Below are 24,665 nucleotides of genomic sequence, written 5' to 3' on the forward strand. Positions count from 1 at the left end.
TTTTCATTTAGAAGGATGACTTGGCTGCTGTGTGTGAGAGAACAGTTTCAATAATCTAGGCAAGAAATTATGGAGTTGGAAAGCATCAGCATGGGTATGGATAGAGGTGGACCTTTGAAAGAAAAAGTCAGTAGGACCTCATGATGGATTGGACAATAGAATTAAGTGAAAGAAGGGAAGGAAAGAAAACTCATAAGGTTCTGTTCTGACCAATGGATGTGGGGGCTTATACTGGAAGGGGGAAGACTGGGTGATGGATAACTGAAGATGAGATTTAAGAGACTTGTTTTGGGCTTTTAAATTTTAAGATGTATATTAGGCAGTCCAGGTAGAGGTGTCACACGGTGAGGTATACAGTTTTGAATTCCTGGGAGTATTCTGACGGCTTGAGTTGTAACCCTGGGAGTTATGATGGTATTTGAAGCAACAGGATTGGACAAGATCACCTAACCAGACAATGCTGATGGAGGAAAAAAAAGCAGCTCCAGCTGTCGGGTGTAACAAGAGGAAGGGCCAACTTTGGAGATCAAGAATGAGTGGTCAGTGAAGTAATAGGAAAATAAGAACTGCAAGGTGCCATAGAAGGGGAGATGATGGTGTTCCACTAATGAGAGTGTCATCAGTTAAGAATACTGCCAATAGGTCTGGCAGATGAGATACTCGGCAACGTGAAAGTCACTGATGACCTTTGTCAGAGCAGTCTTAATGGAGTAGGAAAGAGTGGAGTCTGCAGAAATTGGATTGGGGAAGAAAATTTGTGATGAAAAAGTGGAGACAGAGAATATAAAAACTCTTTTCAGTCCTTTTGCAGTGGAGGGGAGCAGCAGTATGGGATGGCAGCAGGAAGGAGATGTGAAGGCAAGAAAGTTTGCTTGCTTTTCCTTAAAGTGTTGCTAGATCTGTGTGCGCATTAATGGATTAAGCAAGAGAGGAAGTGATGATTGCAGAAGCAAAGTGGTTGAGAGGTTTGGAGACACAGGATTGAGACAAAAGCGTTTAACCTTTGCAAGAGTGGAGGCGTGTTCAAGGAGGCTGCATATGCAATGAGCTCACTTCTTCTCTTCTGTGCCATTACATCAATTATCTCATTTGATTCTCACATGATTCTCCTGAATCCAATCATTCCCATTTCTGGGGGAGGAAAATAATGTTTAGAGAGGTTGGATAATTTCTCCTAGAACACACAGTTTATAAATAATATATCTAGAATTCAAACTTTTTGTGCAACTCCAAACTGAATGCTCTTTCCACGGTGTAAAGCCATGAACAATGAAAATACCTTTCTAATGCTGCCTGATGCAACATAACAAATGCTCACAGTGTACCAGGTGCAATGAAACACAGTTGCTTTGATGCCATTATTACCATTTGGTGACTCTCTGATCAGCAAATGGTTTGTCAGTTTAAAGTCTGGAATCCCCCACTCATATGGAAGTGTAGTGCCCACATTATTTTTTCAGAATTTAATGACTTCTGGAATAAAACAGGACCATACGTATACTTGCAACTAATGATCTTATTAAAAATGTCTAGTGCCTTTCTCAACAAATCTGCTTCATATACTTGTTAGCTGTAAATTGCCAATTAATTCTTTTTCCACTTAATAGAAAGTCCACCCAATAAAACAGTGATAAAATTGAATACCTTGTTACTAAATTTTGAAAAAAATGTTTTTTAAAGTAGAAAAAGTATAAATCCCAATCAATGGTGGTGAAATGCAGAGGAATTTATTATCCTGTGGTTCAAAAGTCATGGAATTTGACATCAAATGTCCCAAGTTTAAGTTTTAGGTCTAAATTATCTTGGTGACCCCTCAAGTTGTTTAATCACTTGCTTTCCTCATTAGTAAAATAAGGGTAATAATATTTATGCAAAAAGGTTGTTGTGAGAAACAAATGGAATAATCCAGTGAGATAAACTTGTACACTGGGAGTACTTGTTGGCTGCTATTATTATTCAGATAACACTACACAGTATGTTTTATTTTGTGTTTCTTAATAAGTATCGTGAGCCCAATTCATTCTCCCTTCCAATAATGGTGAACTATTCCTTATGATTACGTGGATAAAAGAGAAGAAAAATTGCCTGTATAGGAACACCTCTCATTCTGCCTCTTCCAAAACCAAATCTCTTCAACTGCATCAGTCTCCTGTTCCCACAGAAGCATGTTTGTTATTGCTAGCATACTACTCACCTCACCTATGCGCTCCTTTCAAAGCGCAAAAGTGTATTGAGGACCTATTAGGTTCCAGATTCTGAAGGCACTAAACATCAGGATTAGACTCTTCTCAATGTTATGTGGCAGCCTGGATGGGAAGAGAGTTTTGGGGAGAATGGATACACATATATATATGGCTGAGTCCCTTCACTGTCCATCTGAAACTATCACAACATTGTTAATCAGCTTCCCAGGTGCACTAGTGGTTCAAAACCTGCCTGCCAATGCAAGAGACACAGGAGACGTGGGTTCAGTCCCTGGGTTGGGAAGAGTCCCTGGAGGAGAACATGGCAATCCACTCCAGTATTTTTGCCTGGAGAATCCCAGGATGGAGGAGCCTGGTGGGCTCTAGTTCATAGGATTGCAAAGACTTGGATAGGACTGAAGTGACTTAGCATGCGCTGGAATGCAGAAGCAGGAAGTCAAGAAACACCTGGAGTAACAGGCAAATTTGGCCTTGGAGTACAGAATGAAGCAGGAAAAAGGCTAATAGAGTTCCGCCAAGATAATGCACTGGTCATAGCAAACACCCTCCTCCAACAACACAAGAGAAGACTCTACACATGGACATCACCAGATGGCCAACAGCAAAATCAGATTGATTATATTCTTTGCAGCCAAAGATGGAGAAGCTCTGTACAGTCAGCAAAAACAAGACCAGGAGCTGACTGTGGCTCAGATCATGAACTCCTTATTGCCAAATTCAGACTGAAACTGAAGAAAGTGGAGAAAACCACTAGACCATTCAGGTATGACCTAAATCAAATCCCTTATGACTATACAGTGGAAGTGGAAAATAGATTTAAGGGACTAGATCTGATTGAGTACCTGATGAACTATAGATGGAGGTTTGTGACATTGTACAGGAGACAGGAATAAAGACAATCCCCAAGAAAAGGAAATGCAAAAAAAGCAAAATGGCTGTCTGAGGAGGCCTTACAAATAGCTGTGAAAAGAAGAGAAGTGAAAAGCAAAAGAGAAAAGGAAAGATATGCCCATTTGAATGCAGTGTTCCAAAGAATAGCAAGGAGAGATAAGAAAGCCTTCCTCGGTGATCAATGCAAAGGAATAGAGGAAAACAACAGAATGGGAAAGACTAGAGATCTCTTCAAGAAAATTAGAGATACCAAGGGAACATTTCATGCAAAGACGGCTCGATAAAGGACAGAAATGGTATGGACCTAACAGAAGCAGAGGATATTAAGAAGAGGTGGCAAGAATACACAGAAGAACTGTACAAAAAAGATCTTCATGATGTACTCTGCCGGGAGAAATATCAATAACTTCAAATATGCAGATGACACCACCATTATGGCAGAAAGTGAAAAAGAACTAAAGAGCCTCTTGATGAAAGTGAAAGAGGAGAATGAGAAAGTTGGCTTAAAGCTCAACATTCAGAAAACTAAGATCATGGCATCCGGTCCCATCACTTCATGGCAAATAGATGGAGAAACAGTGTCAGACTTTTTTGGAGGGGGCTCCAAAATCACTGCAGATGGTGATTGCAGCCATGAAATTAAAAGATGCTTACTCCTTGGAAGGAAAGTTATGACCAACCTAGATAGCATAAACTCAATGGACATGGGTTTGGGTGGACTCCGAGAGTTGGTGATGGACAGGGAGGCCTTGTGTGCTGTGGTTCATGGGGTTGCAAAGAATCGGACATGACTGAGCAAATGAACAGAACTGAACTCCAATACAAAATAAGTTAAAAAGGCGGGGGGGGGGGGGGGATTGTGATGAATTCTTGCACCTTCAGCACTTCACAGTCTTGTTAGACAATGTCTGCTCTATGCCAAGTTATTTACCTATACATCCCTCTCCCCATCCTACACCCTCACCCCCATGCATTCTAGAATGCTGAGAATCCTGTCTTGGTCATCCTTGGTTTCCTTTATAACACATAGCATGTGACATTTCTCTTGGTAGGTGTCCAATAAATTATTGGATCAAAGAAACATTCTGTAGTGTGTTTTTTCAAAAAATATCAAGGTGTACTAGTGGACTAACAAGCAAGATGCTTTTCCTTATAATGTTTCTCGTACATTTAACAGCAAGTTAAAATTAGATCCTTTCTTTTTTTTTTTAAGAAAGAAAACCATAGCAACTGTGATGTTGAATGTTTCAGAGAGCAAATTTTTAAGTATTCTCTTTTTCTGAATTGCCCATGTTTAAGCTGCTGATTTCAATCAAAATGCTAATAAATAATTTGTCATACTAACAGTCATGTAAACCACTGATTGTATCTATGAAGTGATAGAGTCTCCCATATAAGACAGAATGCTTAATGAAATGTTCTCAGAAAAAATGAATGTGTTGAAAATCCACTGAATAAATTTTCAACAGTTACCCTCTGGAAATGATTGAACATTAACCTTTGTTTCTAGTACCTGCATTTATTATAAAACCTTCAAGAGTGTTCTGTTTCATATCAATATTTTCTGGAGTTTTTAAAGACATGGCCTCTAAGAGGAAATCAATTTTACAGTCTTCTAAATGAAAGAATGGGTATTTTTACAGAATGTTATCAGTGAATACTTCTTTGATATACATAATGATTATTTAATAGTTTTCTCTAAATGTATTTTTATTGAAGTAATGATTAAAATGTAACTCAGTGCCTTAGGAACACTGACTAATGTCATGTTAATCAACTTGAGTACTAAAAAAAAACTGAAGAGGTTGATAGTTTAAATCTAGTTGGTAGATGATTCACTTGAACTATCAAAGAAGAAAATGTACTTTACCCAGGACCAAATTTAAAATGAAACGAAACAAAATGTAGGAAAACCACCTCAGAAACAACTCTTAGAAAGTTAAACCAAACCTTTAAAAAAATCTAATTTACTTCCCTTAAAATTTTTAAATTAGTCTTTGATTCACAGAATCCACACTGATCAATATCTATTGAATGTCTGCTCTATGAAAAGCACTGAACTAATGTCAAGATAAACAGATTTCTGTTTTTAGGGGGCTTGGTGGAAGAAATAAGTCATTCACATATAACCATAATGTGGAAAATAGGACTGTAAATGCTGTCGTTATTCTGAGGAGGGAGAGATGGAAAACTTCTGGCTAGGTTTGGACAGGTAGAATGAGACGAGAACAGGGAAATGGAGAATTCTTAGCAGACAGACTGAAAACAAGTATCTTTTTTGGTAGTAACAAGAAGTTCAGCCTGACTACAGAGCAGTTTGCAGAAGGTGTGCTAAATAAGTCTGGTAACACACATTGAGCTAGCTGGTAAAAGGCCTTAAATTCCAGATTATTTAAATGGTGTTGTATATTTAAAAAAAAAAAAAAGCTGTAAGTGAACAGTTTCATAACACTTTTGTAGACATGCAACATTTTTTGTAAAGAATTGGCTCTAAATCTGAAGCTGAAATCACCTGATTTAGAACAACACTGAAAGATATTGGTTGAGTTTGGCCATACTTTCTCAGCCTGTACATAGAGGTCACTTTTAGACATTAGGATATTTATTCTTGGTTTTTGTGGGGACCTGAATTATGTGTTTCTTGGACAAATTTGGGATATTTACTCTTTCAGATGTTTGAAAATGTCACAAATATTTTCCCTTGATTGCTGTATATGCCATGTACATTTCTTCCTCCTCTGTTGTTCTTTGGGGCCTCCTTGGTGGCTCAGATGGTAAAGCGTCTGCCTGCAATGTAGGAGACCCAGGGTTCGATCCCTGGGTTGGAAAGGTCCCCTGAAGAAGGAAATGGCAGCCCACTCCAGTACTCTTGCCTGGAAAATTCCATGGACAAAGGAGCCTGGTAGGCTACAGTGCATGGGGTCATAAAGAGTCAGACACGACTGAGTGACTTCACGTTCTTTTCTTTCTTTCTTTCTGTTGTTGTTTCTTGTAAAAAACTGCATTGAAGAACAAAACTGTGATCTTTATAGAGACATTTAAGGACTGATGAAGAAATACTCAGAAGCCTGTTTCTTGAAAAAACAATTAACTTTCTTGCAAAGTAAAAAGGTGCATAGTTGGGTTGAGGGTGCAAACAACTGACAGGAAGACTGGAGTAGGGGAATTTGAAGGCAAAGAGGTGGAAGGAGAGAGGGAAGGAGGGAGAAAGAGAGAACAATTACCTCTTACAAGAAGTGGTTGTAAAGATAAGTTTATGTATTCAAGAGGTGAAATAAATGCAGAAGAGAGAGGTAATGCTGCTGTAGACACTAAAAATTACTAGCCACAACCAACTACAGATAATCTCACATATTTTAGCTACTATGCTTGAAGTAGAGAGAGTTTAGAAAAGATACCCAGGAGATACTAGGAACATCTTTAAATAGCTTAAAATTTGAAATAGCCCATGCTGCTGCTGCTGCTGCTGCTAAGTTGCTTCAGTCATGTCTGACTCTGTGCGACTCCATAGATGGCAGCCCACCAGGCTCCCCCATCCCTGGGATTCTCCAGGCAAGAACACTGGAGTGGGTTGCCATTTCCTTCTCCAATGCATGAAAGTGAAAAGTGAAATATTTCCTGTTTATATATTTGAAGCTGATTGTAAGAATGAATATGAATCAGAGATCCTTAAAATCAGGTATTTTTAGCTTTAAACAAGTTTTAAGAGCATCACATCTCTTTTGCATTGCAGATAGTACTGGACAAGAGGGGAACACAATATAATTTCTATAGTATTGGTAAGAAACAAGCTGAGTTTGGAACTTAGCCACCTTGTGGTATATAAATCTTACTCAAAATTTTATAAAACCCTTAAAAACTAATATAATGTATGTATGGCGTTAGAGTTTTACTACTTCCATGTCTATAGCTTTACTACTGAAAAAAGCTTATCGGTACAGATGTATATCTTGAGTCTTCATCCACTGGAGATCTTAATTCAAGGACTGAAGCTAACTTTTCTCAAACCAAAGCATATGTGGCATAAAAGAGCAAATAAAGATAGAGTGATGGTAAAGAGTTTTTCCCTCTCTACCCTGAGTAGCTACATTAGTGGTCCAAAAGATATACTGGATACCAGCAATGAAATTAAGAGAGGAAAAGAAAACAGGGCCTTTCCTGAATGCAGTTATGCTGTGATGATGGGTCTAATGATGCTCAGCCATAACTATCTCTTTCAATACTGAGTATAACACAGACTGGCAAAATTTTTAATCTTTTAGGTGTTTTCCCCCACATAGACACAATGTACTAATAAATCAGTGCAAATCACTGGGGAAATATTTTTCTAGTGTTTAACTTCTGCAAATTAACATTCAAGATAGCTGGTATTAGAATTATTTGAAATTCAGTCTTTCCTATAAGATAATGCGGATCATCACAGTAGATATTTTGATGTGTCCAATTTTGACCTGAACCATTTCTGATGACCCAAGTTCAGTGTGGTAGGGAGGGGGAAAGTGCCTCGAAGGTTACAGTCATATATACAGTTTTGTATCTTCCTACACTTTGCCAAGAATTACTGTTGTTAAACTTCTGGATCATTTTAAAGGTTTTCTGGGGCATATCTGTCTTTCAAGCAAACAAGTGAAAATAATCAACATCAATCAACATCTTATGATTAACAAAATCATAAGATTTGAGAAGCTAGTCAAGACTTTCTCTTGAGTCAGGCAATGACATTGTAGCAGTTGAAAATAAGCAAGAGTGTTAGCTTTTATTTCATTATTATCTTATCATATCTGGCTCTTCTTTCTTACATTTTCTCTTCTCTTTGTGTTCTGAGTCTCCTATTAGGTATCCTAAACAACAGCATGCCTTAGAGGAAGTACTCCAAATCAGGAGTTAGTGACTGGAAGTAGCGATCCAGGAAGGAAATAGCGATCCAGGTTCCCCCAATGACCAACAGCATGACTCATATAAAGCAACTTAATATTTCTGTCCCTTAGTTTCCTTGAAAAAATTTGTTCCTTATTCCTATTTATCCTACAGAATTATTTCCAGAACAGGATACAATAGGTGAAAGAGTCTTAAAAATAAGTACCAACCAAACTATACCATAACTATATCAGTGTTGTTCAGCTATAGATGATTATTTTTAAAGATACTGTCTAAATGTGTTTTCAATGAATTCTTGGGGAATTTTGAGACTAAAACATACACTTCTCTAGTAAAACAGTTTAACACATTTTATATTCTGAAACTAATCTAGAAGCAGAAATAGTATGCAGAAATCTTTGAATCAAATAACAGTTATATTTTTGAACATCTGTAATTTAATAATATATCTCCTCTTCATATACTATGATGCCTGATATCATTGCTACCAAAATATGAATACAGTAGACTCAAGTTGAATCTGTGGCTCCTTTAGATGAGAGGGTGAATGCCATGTTCTTCTGCTTTCAAGTTCATGCCAAATAAGAGTTACCTTTAAAGCTGTTTAAACTTGAGATTCCCATTAATAAGAGGAGAAATAAACTGAGGAAACATTGTGCTCATAACAGTTTCTGGAAGCCTTTCAGAGGAGGCAGCTGTGGTTTCTTTCGACTCCTAAGTCTATTATGCAGGTTAGCAGTATATTTTATAATGAGTTCTAGACCACCTGCCTTCCTGAGGAAATTAAGATCAAGATATATTTTTTTTAGGTCTTTTTTTTCCTCAGTGGTTATGTATAAGATTTTCCTATTCAATGAGTTTGAGCACCCCATAAAAATATTCATTCAGTGTTGTTCAGCTATAGATGATTATTTTTAAAGACACTGTCTAAATGTGTTTTCAATGAATTCTTGGGGAATTTTGAGACTAAAACATATACTTCTCTAGTAAAACAGTCAGCAGATGATGTCTATACAGTTTTAGTTTAAGGTGATGAATACCTACAATGAATTAAACAGCAATTTCAATGAAGTTAACTATATAGTCTGACTAAAACTACTGGAATTTCAAACTTTTGTTTTAATTATTTTTCTTATTCTCACCCCTTTACAGGTGTTTTAAGGGGCAATCAGTGGATTCAGGAAGCAGTAGGAGCTTGGAGAATACAATAAATAAGATCTTGTTCCAAAGATAAACACAGCAACAAAATGTCCACTTTAGCAAACCCACCCAGCATCCTGGAAATGCCACAAGAGATTAAGAAAAGCTGTGGAGACAAACAGGTAGAAATCACAGTTGAAAGAATAAAAGTGGCAAAGAGTCTCAAAGAAAAACAAAGCAATGATTTAGAGAAAGTGGCCTTTAAACGGAAGGCAGAAGGTGACGAAAAGCCAGCTGGAAAGAAAGAGGCAAAGATAATAGAACTTGACAGTCTGTTGATCACCATGCCCCTGCCTCACATACCCTTAAAGAATATCATGGATGTGGAGGTGAAGTTGGTCTACGTTGATGAAGAGAACGTGAGCTATGAGTTTGTAGAATCCTACCCGTCCACTGGGAATCAGCCAACATGCCGAGCTGCTGAAATAGTGGACCCTTTGCATGGACCTAATTTCAGCGTTCTGCCTCAGATTGACAAATGGCTTCAGGTAGCCTTAAAGGATGCCAGTTCTTGCTACAGACAGAAGAAATATGCTGTGGCAGCAGGACAGTTCAGAACAGCACTGGAGGTATGGGGTAAGAGAAAACAGATTGGTGACAGTAAGCTGTGAAAGGGAAAGTTGTGATTACTGTGAGCCACTCTGATCATGCTGTAATGAAAATACAGTATGAAAATATTGAATATCAGGACTTTTTAGTCCTCAGTTTATACCAATACAATATGCCTGCAAATTAATATGCTTGTGTACACTCAACATATAGAAATCAGCCCCAAAGCATATTTCATGCTTTTTCCCTAACAAACACTGCAGTGAATAGTAACATATATTAAAATGCAGTTGGTTTTGCAATTTCAATGTACACCTATAAAAGCCTTAAAGTTTCAATACAGTAGTAGTGGGTAGAATATAGATTCCCTAGAAATAGGCAGTTAATGAGGATACATATTATCCCCTTTTGATATGTAGTCTTCATGATTAAACATAACCATCTTACTTTTAGCATGGGCTGATAATTTATGCGTAATACTGATTGAAAACAAAATAACACCATTTCACCGTACCATCAAACTTCACTTCCCTTCCCCTCCTAGTGAGCTTTATGAATAATTATTTTTCTCTCTGTAAGCAGGTAAGTTGATCAATATTTTGGCATAAAGATTTAGCCCATGGGCTAATAGATGTAAGAATAAAACACAAAAAAAAAAGTCACAGGAAGAAATGCACCATCTCGTGACTCACTGAACTTATAAAAGGACCAAAGTATGCAGCTAGAACTCCTATTGGCTTGGCAATATTGGTGACTGCATATTTTTAAAAAATTTCAATGCATTTTATATATGTCTGGTGGCCACAGGAGATATCAAAAATGAGTTAAGACATGGTAGCTTCCCTCTAACAGTCTATGAGGGAGACAAACCAGTAAATAGTTAAATGGAAATGGTATTAAGGCATGACTCTTCCACCATGGAACCAGGGCCATGTGCAGGAGTCAAATGTGAGATGTTGTGATGAAGATTTAAAGAGTAAAGTGTTACTTCCAGTCTTAGTCACAGGTTAAAAATGACTACATCTACAATGAGTTATTAATGAACATTAGAAGAAAATATGTCCCTAAATATTGAAAAACAAACCCTAGGCACAAAAGAGAAGGCCCAAAGGGACATGAAGTGATGAGGTAGCATACAAACAGATGCATCTATAGGTACTTCTATCCTTATTAAGGGTCATTTACACAAGTCAAGAGTGGTGCACTTTGTAAACTTCTGAACTGTGTAAAAAGTGCCCCAAATTATTTTCAAAGCACTGAGAACCTTCTGCTGTTCTTTGAGCTAAAGACCAGAAGCTATTGACTGTGGAAAGGAAGCTAAGTGTAGACTCCAGGAAGAATCATGGGCACTTCTGCTAGGACTATTTTCAGCTGAAATTTATGGGGGGGAAAGGACAGGGTTAAAGGTGTAATTCTATTATTGCAGGTTTACAAGTGTAATTTTATCCTTTCCAGATAGAGGAAAAGAATTATTTTGGCAATGGGGGATAAAAGGCATAGAATAAGAAAGAACATAAACTTCAAATTAAGTCTAGTTAGAGAAGCAAAAGGTATTTGCATTAACTAGAAGAAAATATCGATTTTTTCCATAAATCCCAGTGTTCAAAATTTGAATTCGGTTTTAATGACCCCAAGATGTGTAATTGTACTGGAATATGCTGAAGTGTTTTGACTCTGTTGTGCACATTCTCTGTCTGTCTTTCCCTCTCTCTTACTGCCCCCCAACCTCCCCCTCTCTCAAGGGTTTTTAGGAAAGTGTTGGATGCTGACACTAATTACTGGTAATTAACAAAGGTAATTATTTTGAGACCAAAACTTAGCTTAGACATCTGGCCTAGCTTTTGTCTAATTATCCTGGGAGTTAACTTTTGAAATCTTACCTAGAATGTCTCTTAATAAACCAAAGTTACTAGGAATAGAAAAGATATTTAACCTTTTTAACTCTCCTCGCCTGAATTTAACTCCTATTGAATTTAATTGCTTCCATACTGAGTATTCTCAGGTATTACTTAATGCATCTGTTGCTTTTCCTTAGGTCCTACCATGACTAAGATAGGATGAATGACAGAGACCAAGGCATAATGATAAGGATCACACCTAAAAGATAGATGCATCAATGAATATTTCAGTGTGTGAAGTTAGAATTAGGTTTGGCTGCAAATAACAAAAAGCCAAAATACCTGTGTCAAAAGCAAGAGAGTTGTTGTTTATTTTCACATAAATGTTAGGTAGTCAAGGACTGGTACAGTATGATCATCAAGTACCAGATTCTATTTTGTTCCTAAAGATGTGGCTGTGACCTCAGGATCCAAAATGACAGCTCCTGTTGGTTTTATCATGCCCACCTTCTAACCAGCCAGGAAAGGGCAAAAGGAAGAAAAGAGTCACATTGTGTCCTTCTAAGCACACTTCAAGGGAAGTTGCACACACCATTTCCATTTTTTTATATTGACACAAATTTGGTCATGTGGCTGCACAGACCTACAAGAAATGCTGAAAAATACAGTTTTGATTCCCAATGGCCCTAACATTCAGGGGTCCTATTACTGATAAAGGAGAGACTGGACATGGCTGTTGAAGGATAACTGGCAACTCTCCTGTGATTATTATATGGGCGGGGAGGGCACTGTGAGGTATACCAAATGATTGGCATCTGAGTGGTACAGGTACAGAGTCAGGCTGTAGAAATACACCGAAGGCTGCTTGTGGTTTAAGGTATGACCATGAAAAGAAAAAGTAAAAACTGGGGAAAGGCGCTAGAAATGTGTGGCTATTAATAGACACAATAATTTCCAACTCATCTAATAAATCCATTAGGAATGTTCTACTTCTATGTTAGTTGCCCTGTGCTTTTGACAAAATCTTAACTCCTTTTGTTTTTATAACATGGTAACTAGACAAGTAAATTCATGGTATTTTAAAATGAATAAGATAAAATGATATGCAGCGATTCAGAAGATAACAGTTTAGCTTCCAAAACGCAGCCAACTTTAATCTTTCAGGATTTCAGAACATAGGAGGCATTTATTTAAATGTGCTTGATGAAACTAATTCTGTGACTAGCTCTCAATCTTTGCTAAAATCAGTCATATTTGCTCCTGTGTTTGAAATCACAGCAGAAAACATACCAGATGGGCAAAAGGTATAAACTGAAAGATAAAAAACATACATTCATGTGAAATCACAGTTTTATGCCTAGATGCTATTACCTATAATTTTTAAAGAACAACTATATCAATTCCCCCTCTATTAAAATGTTACAGATTCTATTAAAAAATAAAGACATTGGCCTCATAGGCCAATGAGGCACATTAGGCAATACACACTATTTCCAATAAATTGCTTGTTGTTCAGTTGCTAAGTCATGTCTGACTCTTTGTGACCCCATAGACTGCGGCACTAAGCACAGCACACAGCCTGCAGCACGCCAGGCTTTCCTTTCCTTCACTGTCTCCTGGAGTTTGCTAAAATTCATGTCCATTGAGTTGGTGATGCTATATAACCATCCAGTGAACTTCCTGGCTGTCAATAAAAATTTAGAAGAGATTAATTCATAAACATTCTAGTTGAGCTTTTTATTAGCAAACACCGTAAGGGTTTTGCTACTAGGAAAACTTAAAGATCTGGGAATGTACTAATCACATTTTTGTCATTTATAAGAAAAGCACTCAAATTATGAAGTCTAATAATTTTGTGGCATGCAACCTAAACAACGCCATCATTTCAGCCTTACTCATAGGATCTTAGTAACTCAGAGGCTTCCACCTTTTGAAGTAGAACAGACCTATACACACCCTTCAAGAGATGCAGCTTCAAACAATCCCACTGAACCAGCCAAAGAACATAGAGCACAACCTCCCTCACCAAATGGAATTTTCAATCCCGATTTCATCATGCAGGAACTCCTTAAGGTGCTTTTTTTCTTATTATCTTGGTGCTCCAGTCACTGTTCTGTGAAGTTAGAGTAATAACTCACATTTATGGAGCTCTTTCTATGTGTCAGGTATTATATTTTACATCCTGGGAATATTTACATTCAATGTTACATTTTATTCTCACAATAAGCATATGAGATGAAACTATTATTCTTTTATGCTAATGAGAAAACTAAGGGATAGAAAGGTTAAATCACCTGCTCAAGGATCAACAGCTCGAAGTGGTAGTGCCAGGGACTAAACCAGGGCGATCTGGTTCAGAGCTCACCACCTTAACCGCTATGCCCTTGCCACCCTAAGTGAGGGTTTGTGAGAAATACAGAACTTAGTACCAGACCTGCAGAATCAGGATCTGGATTTTAAGAGATCCCAAATGGTCCTGGTACACATAGCAATTCAAGGAGATGAGATGAGAACTGCACTCTCTGAGATGCTGACACTGCACAAATTTGCCCTAAAATGAAAACTTTACAGTTTGGTCTCTGACTTAAAATGCTTTATGCCCCTTGCTCATTTCATAGGAGGGCTTCTCTGAGTAGCTCAGTTGGTAAAGAATCTGCCTGCAATGCAGAAGACCTAGTTCGATTCCTGGGTCAGGAAGACCTGCTGGAGAAGGGATAGGCTACCCACTCCAATACTTTGGCCACCTGATGTGAAGAACTGACTTGTTGGAAAAGACCCTGATGTTGGGAAGGATTGAAGGCAGGAGGAGAAGGGGATGACAGAGGATGAGATGGTTGGATGGCATCACCGACTCAATGGACATGAGTCTGAGCAAACCCTGGGGGTTGGTGATGGACAGGGAAACCTGGCATGCTGCAGTTTATGGGGTCACAGGAGTTGGACATGACCGAGTGACTGAACTGCACTGTATTTCATAGGAAAGAATTTCCTTTTAAGCATTTTTCTCTAACAATTGTGTGGAATTTGGGATTTCAAGGACCTTTATTTTTTTTTTAAGTTGGAGAGGTGAAAGGATTGACCTCGTATTTGTACTGTGCAAGAATATCACAAAAATAGCTATCATTATATTATTTCATTAAAATTCCATTATTTCATTAAAATATGGAGCAGTTTAACACCAAAAAAGAAAATAGAAAGGGCATACTCTCAAAATAGGGCATACTCTCAGAATGAAGGGTATTTTTAAAATAGATTATAATTCAACTTCATGAAAAGTTGACTAAATTGTCCTTTTTTTTTTTTTTTCATTGCCCCTTAGATCAATAAAGTACTGGTCTGAGAACCAGTTTTTGAGAATCACTCTTCTAGAACACATTTCCTTTATGGTAAACATTAAGTATCCAGGACAATTGAACCCACACCAGGGCCTTCTTATGAGATTACTTCCAGTGTAATGGAATTTGGTATGAGGCAGGTCCATTTTGGAGCCCATCCAAAGGGGCTTATTTAATGAAGTAGCCAAGATATCTCATTATAGGGCCGCCTCACCTATAATTGCTCTGAGAATAATTCTGTAGCAAATCTCTAGGGCATGAAAATGTGGACATCCCAGAAAGCTTAATTTAAATGGATTCTAACACAGATAGTTCCTAGTCAACATAACCAAGAAATCGAGAGTTCACCAAATTCATGGATTGCCCTGGAGCTAGCTGTCTTTTTACCCATCTGTGGATCTGCAAAGGGATTCAGTATTCATTTCTTAAACTCCTGCTAGGGCTGAGATCAAATTCCTGTGTCCTAATTTCATATCTGAATATCTTTACTTTCTTGCTTTTCATTCTTAACACTTTATAAAAGTTGTATAGGAGTATTATTTCTTTAAAAAAGCAGATTCTGATATGTGGGGGTCTGTGATGGAACATCCAGATTCCTCATTTCAAATGAGCTCCAAATGATGTCCATGTCTCTGGTCCAGGGATCACTCAAGTAGCAGAGATTTATGCCACACACTGGTAGGTTTGCAAATGCCTGCCATGGTCTAGGCAGTAAGCACTTGCAGATATCTAGCTCACATAACCTTAAGTGGCCACGAGGGTCCAGAGCTGTTAGAGTACTGTATTTGGAGTCAGATTATCTGTTTAATGCTGCTTCTGGTACCCACTTGCTCTGTGACTTTGAGCAACTTTCTGAACCTCTTAAAACACTATTAAGCAGGAATGGTAAGAACTAAAGACTAATCACAAGATGCTTTCACACAGACTGCTTGTTGGAAAACATGATGAGCTCGAAATACGTGTTCAGGTTGTCATTTTATTTCTTAAGTTCTTCATTTCTTTGTACAGTATGTATTCAACTTAAAACTTTAATGCCCCAAAGGATTTTGTCCAATTCTGTAGTTTATCATCATTTTAACCCATATCCTTTTTTCCTTTAATTAACATTAAAATTTCATAGTTTCTGTTAAAAACTATATTTAATCAAAGCAAGGGACCAAAATAATTCACTGCTTTTTACTTTATTTTATACCTTTTTAGAAGAAATAATTAAATCAAACACTATTTTGAACTATTAACCGCTTCTGACAAACTTTCACTTAAATGCTCAAATTGTCATGCTAGAAGCAGTTCATTTTGTTCTTAGTTCTTACATATCAAGTGATTTGAACTCTGTCTGGTAAGATCAGAATTGAACATTTCAGTTTCTATCATGATTGTTGCCATCTTTGTTCCATCCGGAGGCATCATATAATTAATTAATGATAAAAATATGTTTTAAGTGCTAGTAAATTTACAAAGCAGGAAAATACAAAACAAATGCCTCTCTTAATCGCCAAAGTAAAATAACAAAATTAGATATATCTCTATAAGTAAGCACTAATTAAATAAAAATAATCTCTACAAGAGCAAGATTTGTCATTGTAAGAAAAAGGTATGTTAACACCCCTAACATTCACTGGCTGTTTCAGCCTGACATAGCACTAGATGCAGGGGATACAAATATATTTAAAACTTAGACCCTGCCCTCAAGGAGGTTTTCCCATTGTGGTAGAGTGTCAGGGGGAGAGGTGACTGGGAAAATTTTTCTATAAATAAGACTACAATATAATCTGTATCACATTTGTGAATGAAAGAAGAATCACATTTCATATAGAAATATTATAAACTTTGGAAATTCCTGACATAATTTCAATCACCTAAAAGTGATATTAAATATACTTGTATGGGGTGCCCAAACTCACTCTCAGAGAGCCTGAGATACAACTGTCTGGGGTTCAGACCATGATTGTGCTTGGGGCAGTGGTACAGTTGAGAACTGCTAGCATAGACAATCTTTCTTTTTCACAATTACCTACAATTGATGTTAACCCATGTGTGCTTTTTAAAAGGGAATTAAGAGAAATAATATCTAAACATTCTAAAGCTATTATAAAGCATCAATTAAAAAGGTAAATGTTATTGTCTTGAAAATTTATTCTTTGGAAATTAATATTTAAAACAGTCTTCTCATATTCACTGAAAAAGCAAATGAACTTAATGACTACTTTTCTATTAACACTAATAAAATAGGTTGATACTAAACACCAGTCAGTGGTTGGTTAGAATGTTTCTCTAAATTAATCCCATTAGTGATTATCTCACAAAAAATAATTATTAATCCATAGGAAGCTGAGCAAGATCTCTTTAGTGAACAGGATCATTTTCATAGTTTATGAGTTGTTGTTAGGGGTTTGTTTCAAATTTCAGTAAATGTTAGTGTATTTTTAAATGCAGTTAATTCTGCTTACACTGTTGTAAATAAAAACTCAACCAACTCACTCACTGAAACCTTGCACAACCCTAAATTGTAATTCAACTTGATGATTCCATGTTGAGGCTCACACACATTAAAAACAAATTATTCTTATCCAAATATTGGATAATATTGCCCAACATTTCTCTCACTATCTTAACTTTCTAAATTTTTTTGCAAGGCTTCCCAAGCTAGATACAGTTGAAAACAGCAATATTTTCTTTCCCCTACTCCTTTCCAGACTTCATACACAACACAGTGTGATGTTTAAGTAGACTCTGCATGTACTAAGCATATGAGATTCACTTAAATTTGTTCACAGGGATGTAGCACAGGGTAAGGCTGCGGTTACTCTTTTGATTCAGATTATCTAGGAGAAAATTAGGAAACAAAACTTTCATTTAATCACCTAGTTCACCTATTCTCTTGCCTCATTTGAGAGTCACTAAAATAGAGAAGAACTTTCTTTCCACCTGAGAGATGATTCTATCAGAGAATAGGATGTAGACAGGCAGGGTGTAATACAGAAAGGGAAACAAATTTTCATTACAGGGTCTCAGTATGGTTTCCCTATTGAATGAATTGTTACGAAGACCAAGAACATTGGATTCATACATACTTGAATGCTACCAATGTATATTTTATATCCAGGAAGAAAGAACTTCTGGAGAACTTGTTTTAGGCTATGCTGCTGATGATGTTTCAAGTTATGCTACTAATCTATTAGTAATTAATCACTGATTTTGTGGGATAACATTTACCAAGAAATCACCCATAGGTTAAGTGACTACTTCCTTACTACTTTCTATCTTGTTGGGTGATGTGGTGGTAAGACCATAGTATATGACAGGGATTTGGTTCTCAAGGAACTCAGATTCAAGCTTTAGACAGAAGTTCTATAACTGTAAGAAAATTAGAAATCTGTCAAGTGTTCGTGATGTGCAATGGCCATGTAGAACAAAGGTTTAGGATGAGAACATTTGATGAAGTTTGTGATACACATCTATGAGCATGAACTCTGGCAGATACATCACCTATACTAACACTTCTAATTCTCACAGTAACCCAGTGAGTTGAGAACTATTATTATTCTCTATTAAGGATAAAAAGATAAGAATGCATAAAGTACTCATGGAAATGCTAAAAGGATGTGGGGTGAATTTAAAAGTTTGAATGATCCTGGAAAAAAGAAAAAGAACCAGAATGGAAACTGGGAATGGTAGAGGGGACAGAAACAGAGTGCAATATTTGAGATAAACATTATCAGTAGGATGGAGAACTTGAGGAAAGAAGCATGAAACTGAATAAGGACAGCAAAGAGATGGGCAGGCCAGAGGAAGGCATTATTATAAGATAAGGGTGAAGCAATAAAGCCAGATACAGGATGGTCTTAAAAACCAGGCAGAGAACATTGGAATTGGCATTAAAGGCAATAAGTGAGTTCTAGGATAGAAAAGTAACAATGTAAAAAAAAAAAAAAAAAGAAGGATTGGGAATTAGTGAAAAAAAATATTGAGTAGTTACTACTTTATCAACACTATGATGCTTACCACAAGATCTACAAGGAAGTATAAGATTTCAATTCCAATATTATTGTTCTTTATCCTTTCTTCAGCTACATCTGTAATATAACTATACTCTTCTTATGGTAGCCATTTTATTTGCCATGATCCAAGTATTGATTTTAGGGGGAAACAGTCGGGAGGATGAAGGAACTAGAGAGGAACTAAAGGAACTAAAGAGAGAAACTAAGGAACTAAAAAGAGAAAACGCCGGCGTAAAACAGGAATGTATGGAGTGTTATGGTGGACAGGGAGGCCTGGTGTGCTGTGATTCACGGGGTCGCAAAGAGTCGGACACGACTGAGCGACTGAACTGAACTGATGGTAGAAAAGGCTTTCCTAGTGGCTCAGATGGTAAAGAATCTGCCTACATGCAGGAGACCTGGGTTCGAGCCCTGGGTTAGGAAGATCCTCTGGAGGAGGGCACCGCCACTCACTCCAGTATTCTTGCCTGGAGAATCCCCATGGACAGAGGAGCCTGAAGGGCTATAGTCCATTGGGTTGCAAAGAGTCAGACATGCCTGAGCAACTAAGCACATCATGATAGAAAGTCCAAGGCTAAACAGGAGAAATAAAGCTAGAAGAGCTAGTAGGTAGCCAGGAGGCAATGAGTACCCTGTCAAGATCTTGGACATTATTCAGTAAATAACAGGAGGTCTCCCAAAAGGATTAATGTGGGGAATGGGAGTGTCAACTACATGTTTATTTTTGTTATATCACTCTCGTGTATGTAGACAACAAAGACTGTCCTCTGTCTCTGGGTTATATCTTATTACTGGACAGGAAGAAGAGGTTTCATGAATTGAGGGTAATTTGAGAGAATTTCTATATTTTTTAATTGAATTGAAAGCAGTGGGAGAATTTGAGAAAGACTGGATAGACAACAGAGACAAATTAGACAAAAGACTAAATACTCGAGGCTTCCCTCAGAAGAGGGACCATGAATTCACAGTGACAGCAAACTGCGAAGTTATGTGATTTTCAACAATGTGTCTCTGAGCATCCAAAAATTTTCATTGACTGAAGGCTTGAGGTTTTGATAAAATGGATGAGAGGGCAGGATTATTGTGATTAGTGATGACAGAATGGTCATCATAGTGGACTATGGCTCTCAGCTGGGCAGGAAGGGACAGAATAGAGGGGGTGCAGTGGTCCAGGGACTGACAGTTAAAGGAAAGGCTCTTGAGGATAAAAGAGTGAAAGAGCTGAAAGCCTAGGAGGTTTGGTCAAAGAATAGTCCTGGAGTGTAAGATTTGAGAGATGAAGTTCCATGAGATTGGGTTACTCAATGAGAGTTCAGGAGTTTCAAAAAGAGGGCAGGATATTAGATGAGTCACTTTCACAGCTGTATATTGAATATCTGAAGTCACTCAGGATGATTCTGGGACAAAGAGCAAAGAGGAGCCAAAATCCAGGTGTCAAATCTTAGTAAATGTGAGGAAATAGTCATGAGTCTGATAGAGTTATGATAGAACAGCTAGATGACGTGTTTTTGTGTGTGTGTGTGACACTATGCTAAAGGACAGGCTTAGCAAGCCTTAGTCTGAAAGAAAAGAAGTGGAAAGAGGGTTTTCATGCCCAGGAAAGTTAAGGGTCATTTTCTTCTTTTGGTTACTTGTACCTCTACTGTGTCCTTTTTTCCCGTGTATGTACAACACTAATCACTAAGCAAAAGGCAGTAAGAGTTATTAGAATTACGTAAACTGCTACAATGATAAATTGCTTTTATAATACACCCTTAAAGTTAGTCAGCAAGGTGGTTTTTATATCTTGGCATGTTCATTTATATTTATGGGATTTTCTCTCTTTTTTTGATACTAGGACTTATTGAATAATTGTTTTTGACTACTTTAGGAGGAAATATCGGAAAAGGCAATGGCAACCCACTCCAGTACTCTTGCCTGGAAAATCCCATGGGCGTAGGAGCCTGGTGGGCTGCCATCTATGGGGTCGCACAGAGTCAGACACGACTGAAGCAACTTAGCAGCAGTAGCAGCAGCAGGAGGAAATATATCAATACATATGCATATAGAGATAAGCACATCTTTTTAATAAAGGGATTATCCTAATCTGAGTGCTTAAAAAATTAGAATATTGATAAATAAGAATTCTCAGTAGTTTTATTAACATTGTGTGTGTGTGTGTGTGTGCGTGCGTGCACGCGCATATACTGTGTGTTTTTAGTATACTCTATTTGGGATGTTTCCTATAGTACTGTCTTTGCGACAGGGTGGTGATTATGCACTGGCATGAAGATTTTAAAGAACAAATACATGTTCTTAAATACCAAACATAATGGTGAAAAATGAAAACTAATGTAACGGTCAACATTCACACCTTCTGATGCCTTCATAAGGTGTGAATGTTGAAAGCTAGTAACCTCATACCACTTGGTTCTTTTGTTTTTATTTTAATTGTTTTTTTAACTTTAAAACTTCACTCAGCAATGGCCCAAACAAAAGATACCTGAAATATAAAGTAGATCAGCCCTGATCTAAATCTCAAGTTAGGAATGAAGGAAATGCCCTACTGTGTGCATGCCTTATGGAAGCAGCAATCAAGCATATCCACTTAAACAAAAGAAGTAAGTAAAATATTATAATCTCTTAACGCCAGAGATACTTATCAGCTTAGAGTACAGGAAGCCGTTGTTGGCTCCATGGACCTGCTCAGCATTTCTGGCTCCCATAGAGAGTCATCTTCATGGCTATGTTAAAACTGTGTTATTACATATTTATTTCTGCATTAGTGGCATGAATACTGAGGGTGTATTCTAAAGCAGGTTCCTATCAGTAAGTGATTAATTTAGGCAGAATTCTCAGAGGTGACATCCAGGGAACAGGATCTTACGTGTGGGGATGTCCATTAATGGCATCACGCAGTTGTAGCACTGCCATTAGTTAATTCAGGCTGCCAAAGGAGGAATGTCAAAAAATGAAAAGGAATGCCAAAGGCTTAGCTGAAGCTGGAGGGAAGTGTAGGTGGCCGTGATGGGTTTTTGACCTCCACTTAAGTGCACCCTGATGACAGTAACATGCACAGTGGAATCCTTGGGTCAATCATCAGCTCACTGCCACACAGCATGACTCTCTCTAGTGTGAGGTGGGCCACTCACTGCATTCGGATTATATATTTGAAGTTTCTCACTTTTCTGAATAGGTAATATATTCATATAGTTCAAAATTTAAGAGGTATAAAATAGTATGCAAATGACTCCTTTCTAGCCCTCTCCTCCAGCCAGCCAATTTCCCTCTAAATGGGCAATCATTGCTTATCTTTTAAGTTAATAAATGCAAGCAATATGGAAGTACATATTCTTTCTGCAACTTTTTTTTTTACTTAGAAATAAGTCTTAGATGCTGTTTTATATCAGCATATATTTCCCCATATTATTCGTTGCCTAATATTTGAGTATATGGAAGATGCATATTCTCCATTGATGAAGATTTGGATTGCTTGCAGTGTTTTGTTCTTAGAAATAGTGCTGTAATTAATAACCTTGTGCACATGTCATTTTGAATGAATGCAGGCAGGTCTGTAGGAGACATTTCTCACATTAGAATCTAAGAGTTTGCACATTTGAAATTTCAATAAATACTGCCAAGCTACACTTCCATCAGCTTTGCATAAGAAGACTTATTTTTCTTTATTCTCACCAAACCCAGTATGTTATCCAATTTTTAATCTTTTCCAAAATAATAGCCTTTTTAAAATCAGTAAAAATAAATTTTCATTTCTTTTACTGTGTATGAGTTGAGAATCTTTTACTATGTCTAAGCACCATTGGCTTTTCTGTGTATTTCTGTGCTATAAACTCCAAATTTCTAAAGGGCTGTTGGTGTTGTCTTGGAGTGTGATGGTTTTAAATTCAAAACAAGTCTGAAAAGTACCTGCGGGCAAGTAAGTTTTCCCCTATATAATTCTGGTGATTCTTTGCAGAGTAGGAGAAAATGACTTCTTTTAATTTGCATTGGGTTATAAGCTTACATTAGAGCACAATTACCATCCTTTAGGAGTGCCAATGCTGACCTGATTGGCCATTTCTTACAGTGTGAGGTAAATGTCTTTAAAATGAAGTGCATGCTCATATTTTTAAGAAATGGGAGAGTAGTTAAGCAATAACATTTAGAAAAAAATATTCCTAGTTCATGAAAATCAGAAAGCTCTTTATTATTAGTAGTAAGGTTCTTGTATAAAAGCATAATTTCTCTTAGACACTGTAAAATTTTTGGCCCTTTAGGAATTGTGTATTATTTGAAATTGTAATATTTTAGATTTTGATGTTTCTAATACATGAGGTCTAGTGTTGTCATCTCTCCTAGAAAATCCTTAGAGGGAAAATAAACATGCTACCTAGCTTAAGGTAGATTTCACCTAGAATATTCATCTAATAATGTGTTTTATAGGTAGCATATGGTAGTGCTGTTATATGAATTCTGGATGAATTTTTCCTTGTTAAAATTTGTTGAAAGTATTATATTTTAATTAGTGTCTGGTGTAAACCATTGATTTCAAATAGATGTGATTTCAAACAATATGATTCCTCCTATTTCGTATTTATTTTGGAACAAGAAACAAAGAGACTGTCAATAATATCTTGGTCAATAATAATACCCAACTTGGAATTCCTGCTGACTGGTGGGAGTGATTTGATAGAAAAACCATTTGTCTTCCATGATATCACTGCTGAACTTTGAGTAGTAACTACCTCCAGGATTACTGTTTTAAGAAAATATCTGAAATCTATAGATGGATTATAGATACACAGGTGACTTTGAAATTATTTTTATTCCTTCTTCATCTCTAAGATACAATGGAGAGAAGAAACATTTCTATACCCAGCCAAAAAAAAAAAAAAAGTTTTCTATTGTCCTGAAATTCCTTCTATTCACTTAGAGGTTTAGTCTTAACTCTTGATTTTCTCTGTTGTTTGTGTACTTAAGTCAGCATTTTTAACTGGTTGATGTCTGCCAGCTATTTACTTACTACACCTCTTTGAGTTCTCACAACCACCCAAAGAAGCAGGATTATCATTAGACCCATTTTGCAGATAACAAAATTAAGGCTCTGGGAAGTCAAATAACTTGCTTAAGATCACCTGTTAGTAGTAGAATTAGAGCCTGAACTTAGGACTATGTGTTCCAAATACACTGTAACTATAATCATTATGTAATGCTGCCTACTCAGTAGTTGAGCCACTTTTCAAATAAATTCCAACATTGAACCATGAGTGGTATTCCAAATATTTTATAACCAACATAGCCAAATCACAGCATAATCATTAAAAGGGCATACACTAATGAACAGATGCCTACAACCAATGGCTGAATATGAGCTCAATAAATTAGAAAAATCAAGTGGAAATGTTCTGAGGTGGCTATGAAGGGCCCATTACTCACCCCTGTGGCCTGCCCATCACAGGAAGAAGCTCATTCCATCTTTTCTTCTCCTTCCAACTCCCACTTCACAGAAATGGGTGTTTGATTTTAAAAAAAGAAAAACTCTCGTAAAGTCACATAATGTATTTATCAATACATGATCCAATAGATCATGTACTCTTTTACTAGTACTCTTTGTGATTAACTAGAGCTGAAGATATAAAGCTAAAGTCCCTTGGACTGCAAGGAGATCATACCAGTCAATCCTAAATGAAATCAACCCTTTATTAATTGAAAGGACTGATGCTGAAGCTGAAGCTCCAATACTTTGGCCATCTGATGGGAAGAGCTGACTCATTAGAAAATACCCTTATG

At 37.1% G+C, this 24,665-nt stretch overlaps 1 protein-coding gene across 1 annotated transcript in view; it reads left to right on the top strand.

Moving 5' to 3' along the window:
• Positions 9,126-24,665, top strand: part of SPATA16 (spermatogenesis associated 16) — a 242,192-nt gene continuing 226,652 nt past the window's right edge. The window contains exon 1 of the mRNA XM_005675304.3: positions 9,126-9,742. Coding sequence (XP_005675361.1) covers positions 9,221-9,742 — 522 coding nt within the window. The 5' untranslated portion in view covers positions 9,126-9,220. The remainder of the gene's footprint in view (positions 9,743-24,665) is intronic.

Source organism: Capra hircus, chromosome 1 (genome assembly GCF_001704415.2).
Source record: "Capra hircus breed San Clemente chromosome 1, ASM170441v1, whole genome shotgun sequence".
NCBI lineage: Eukaryota > Metazoa > Chordata > Mammalia > Artiodactyla > Bovidae > Capra > Capra hircus.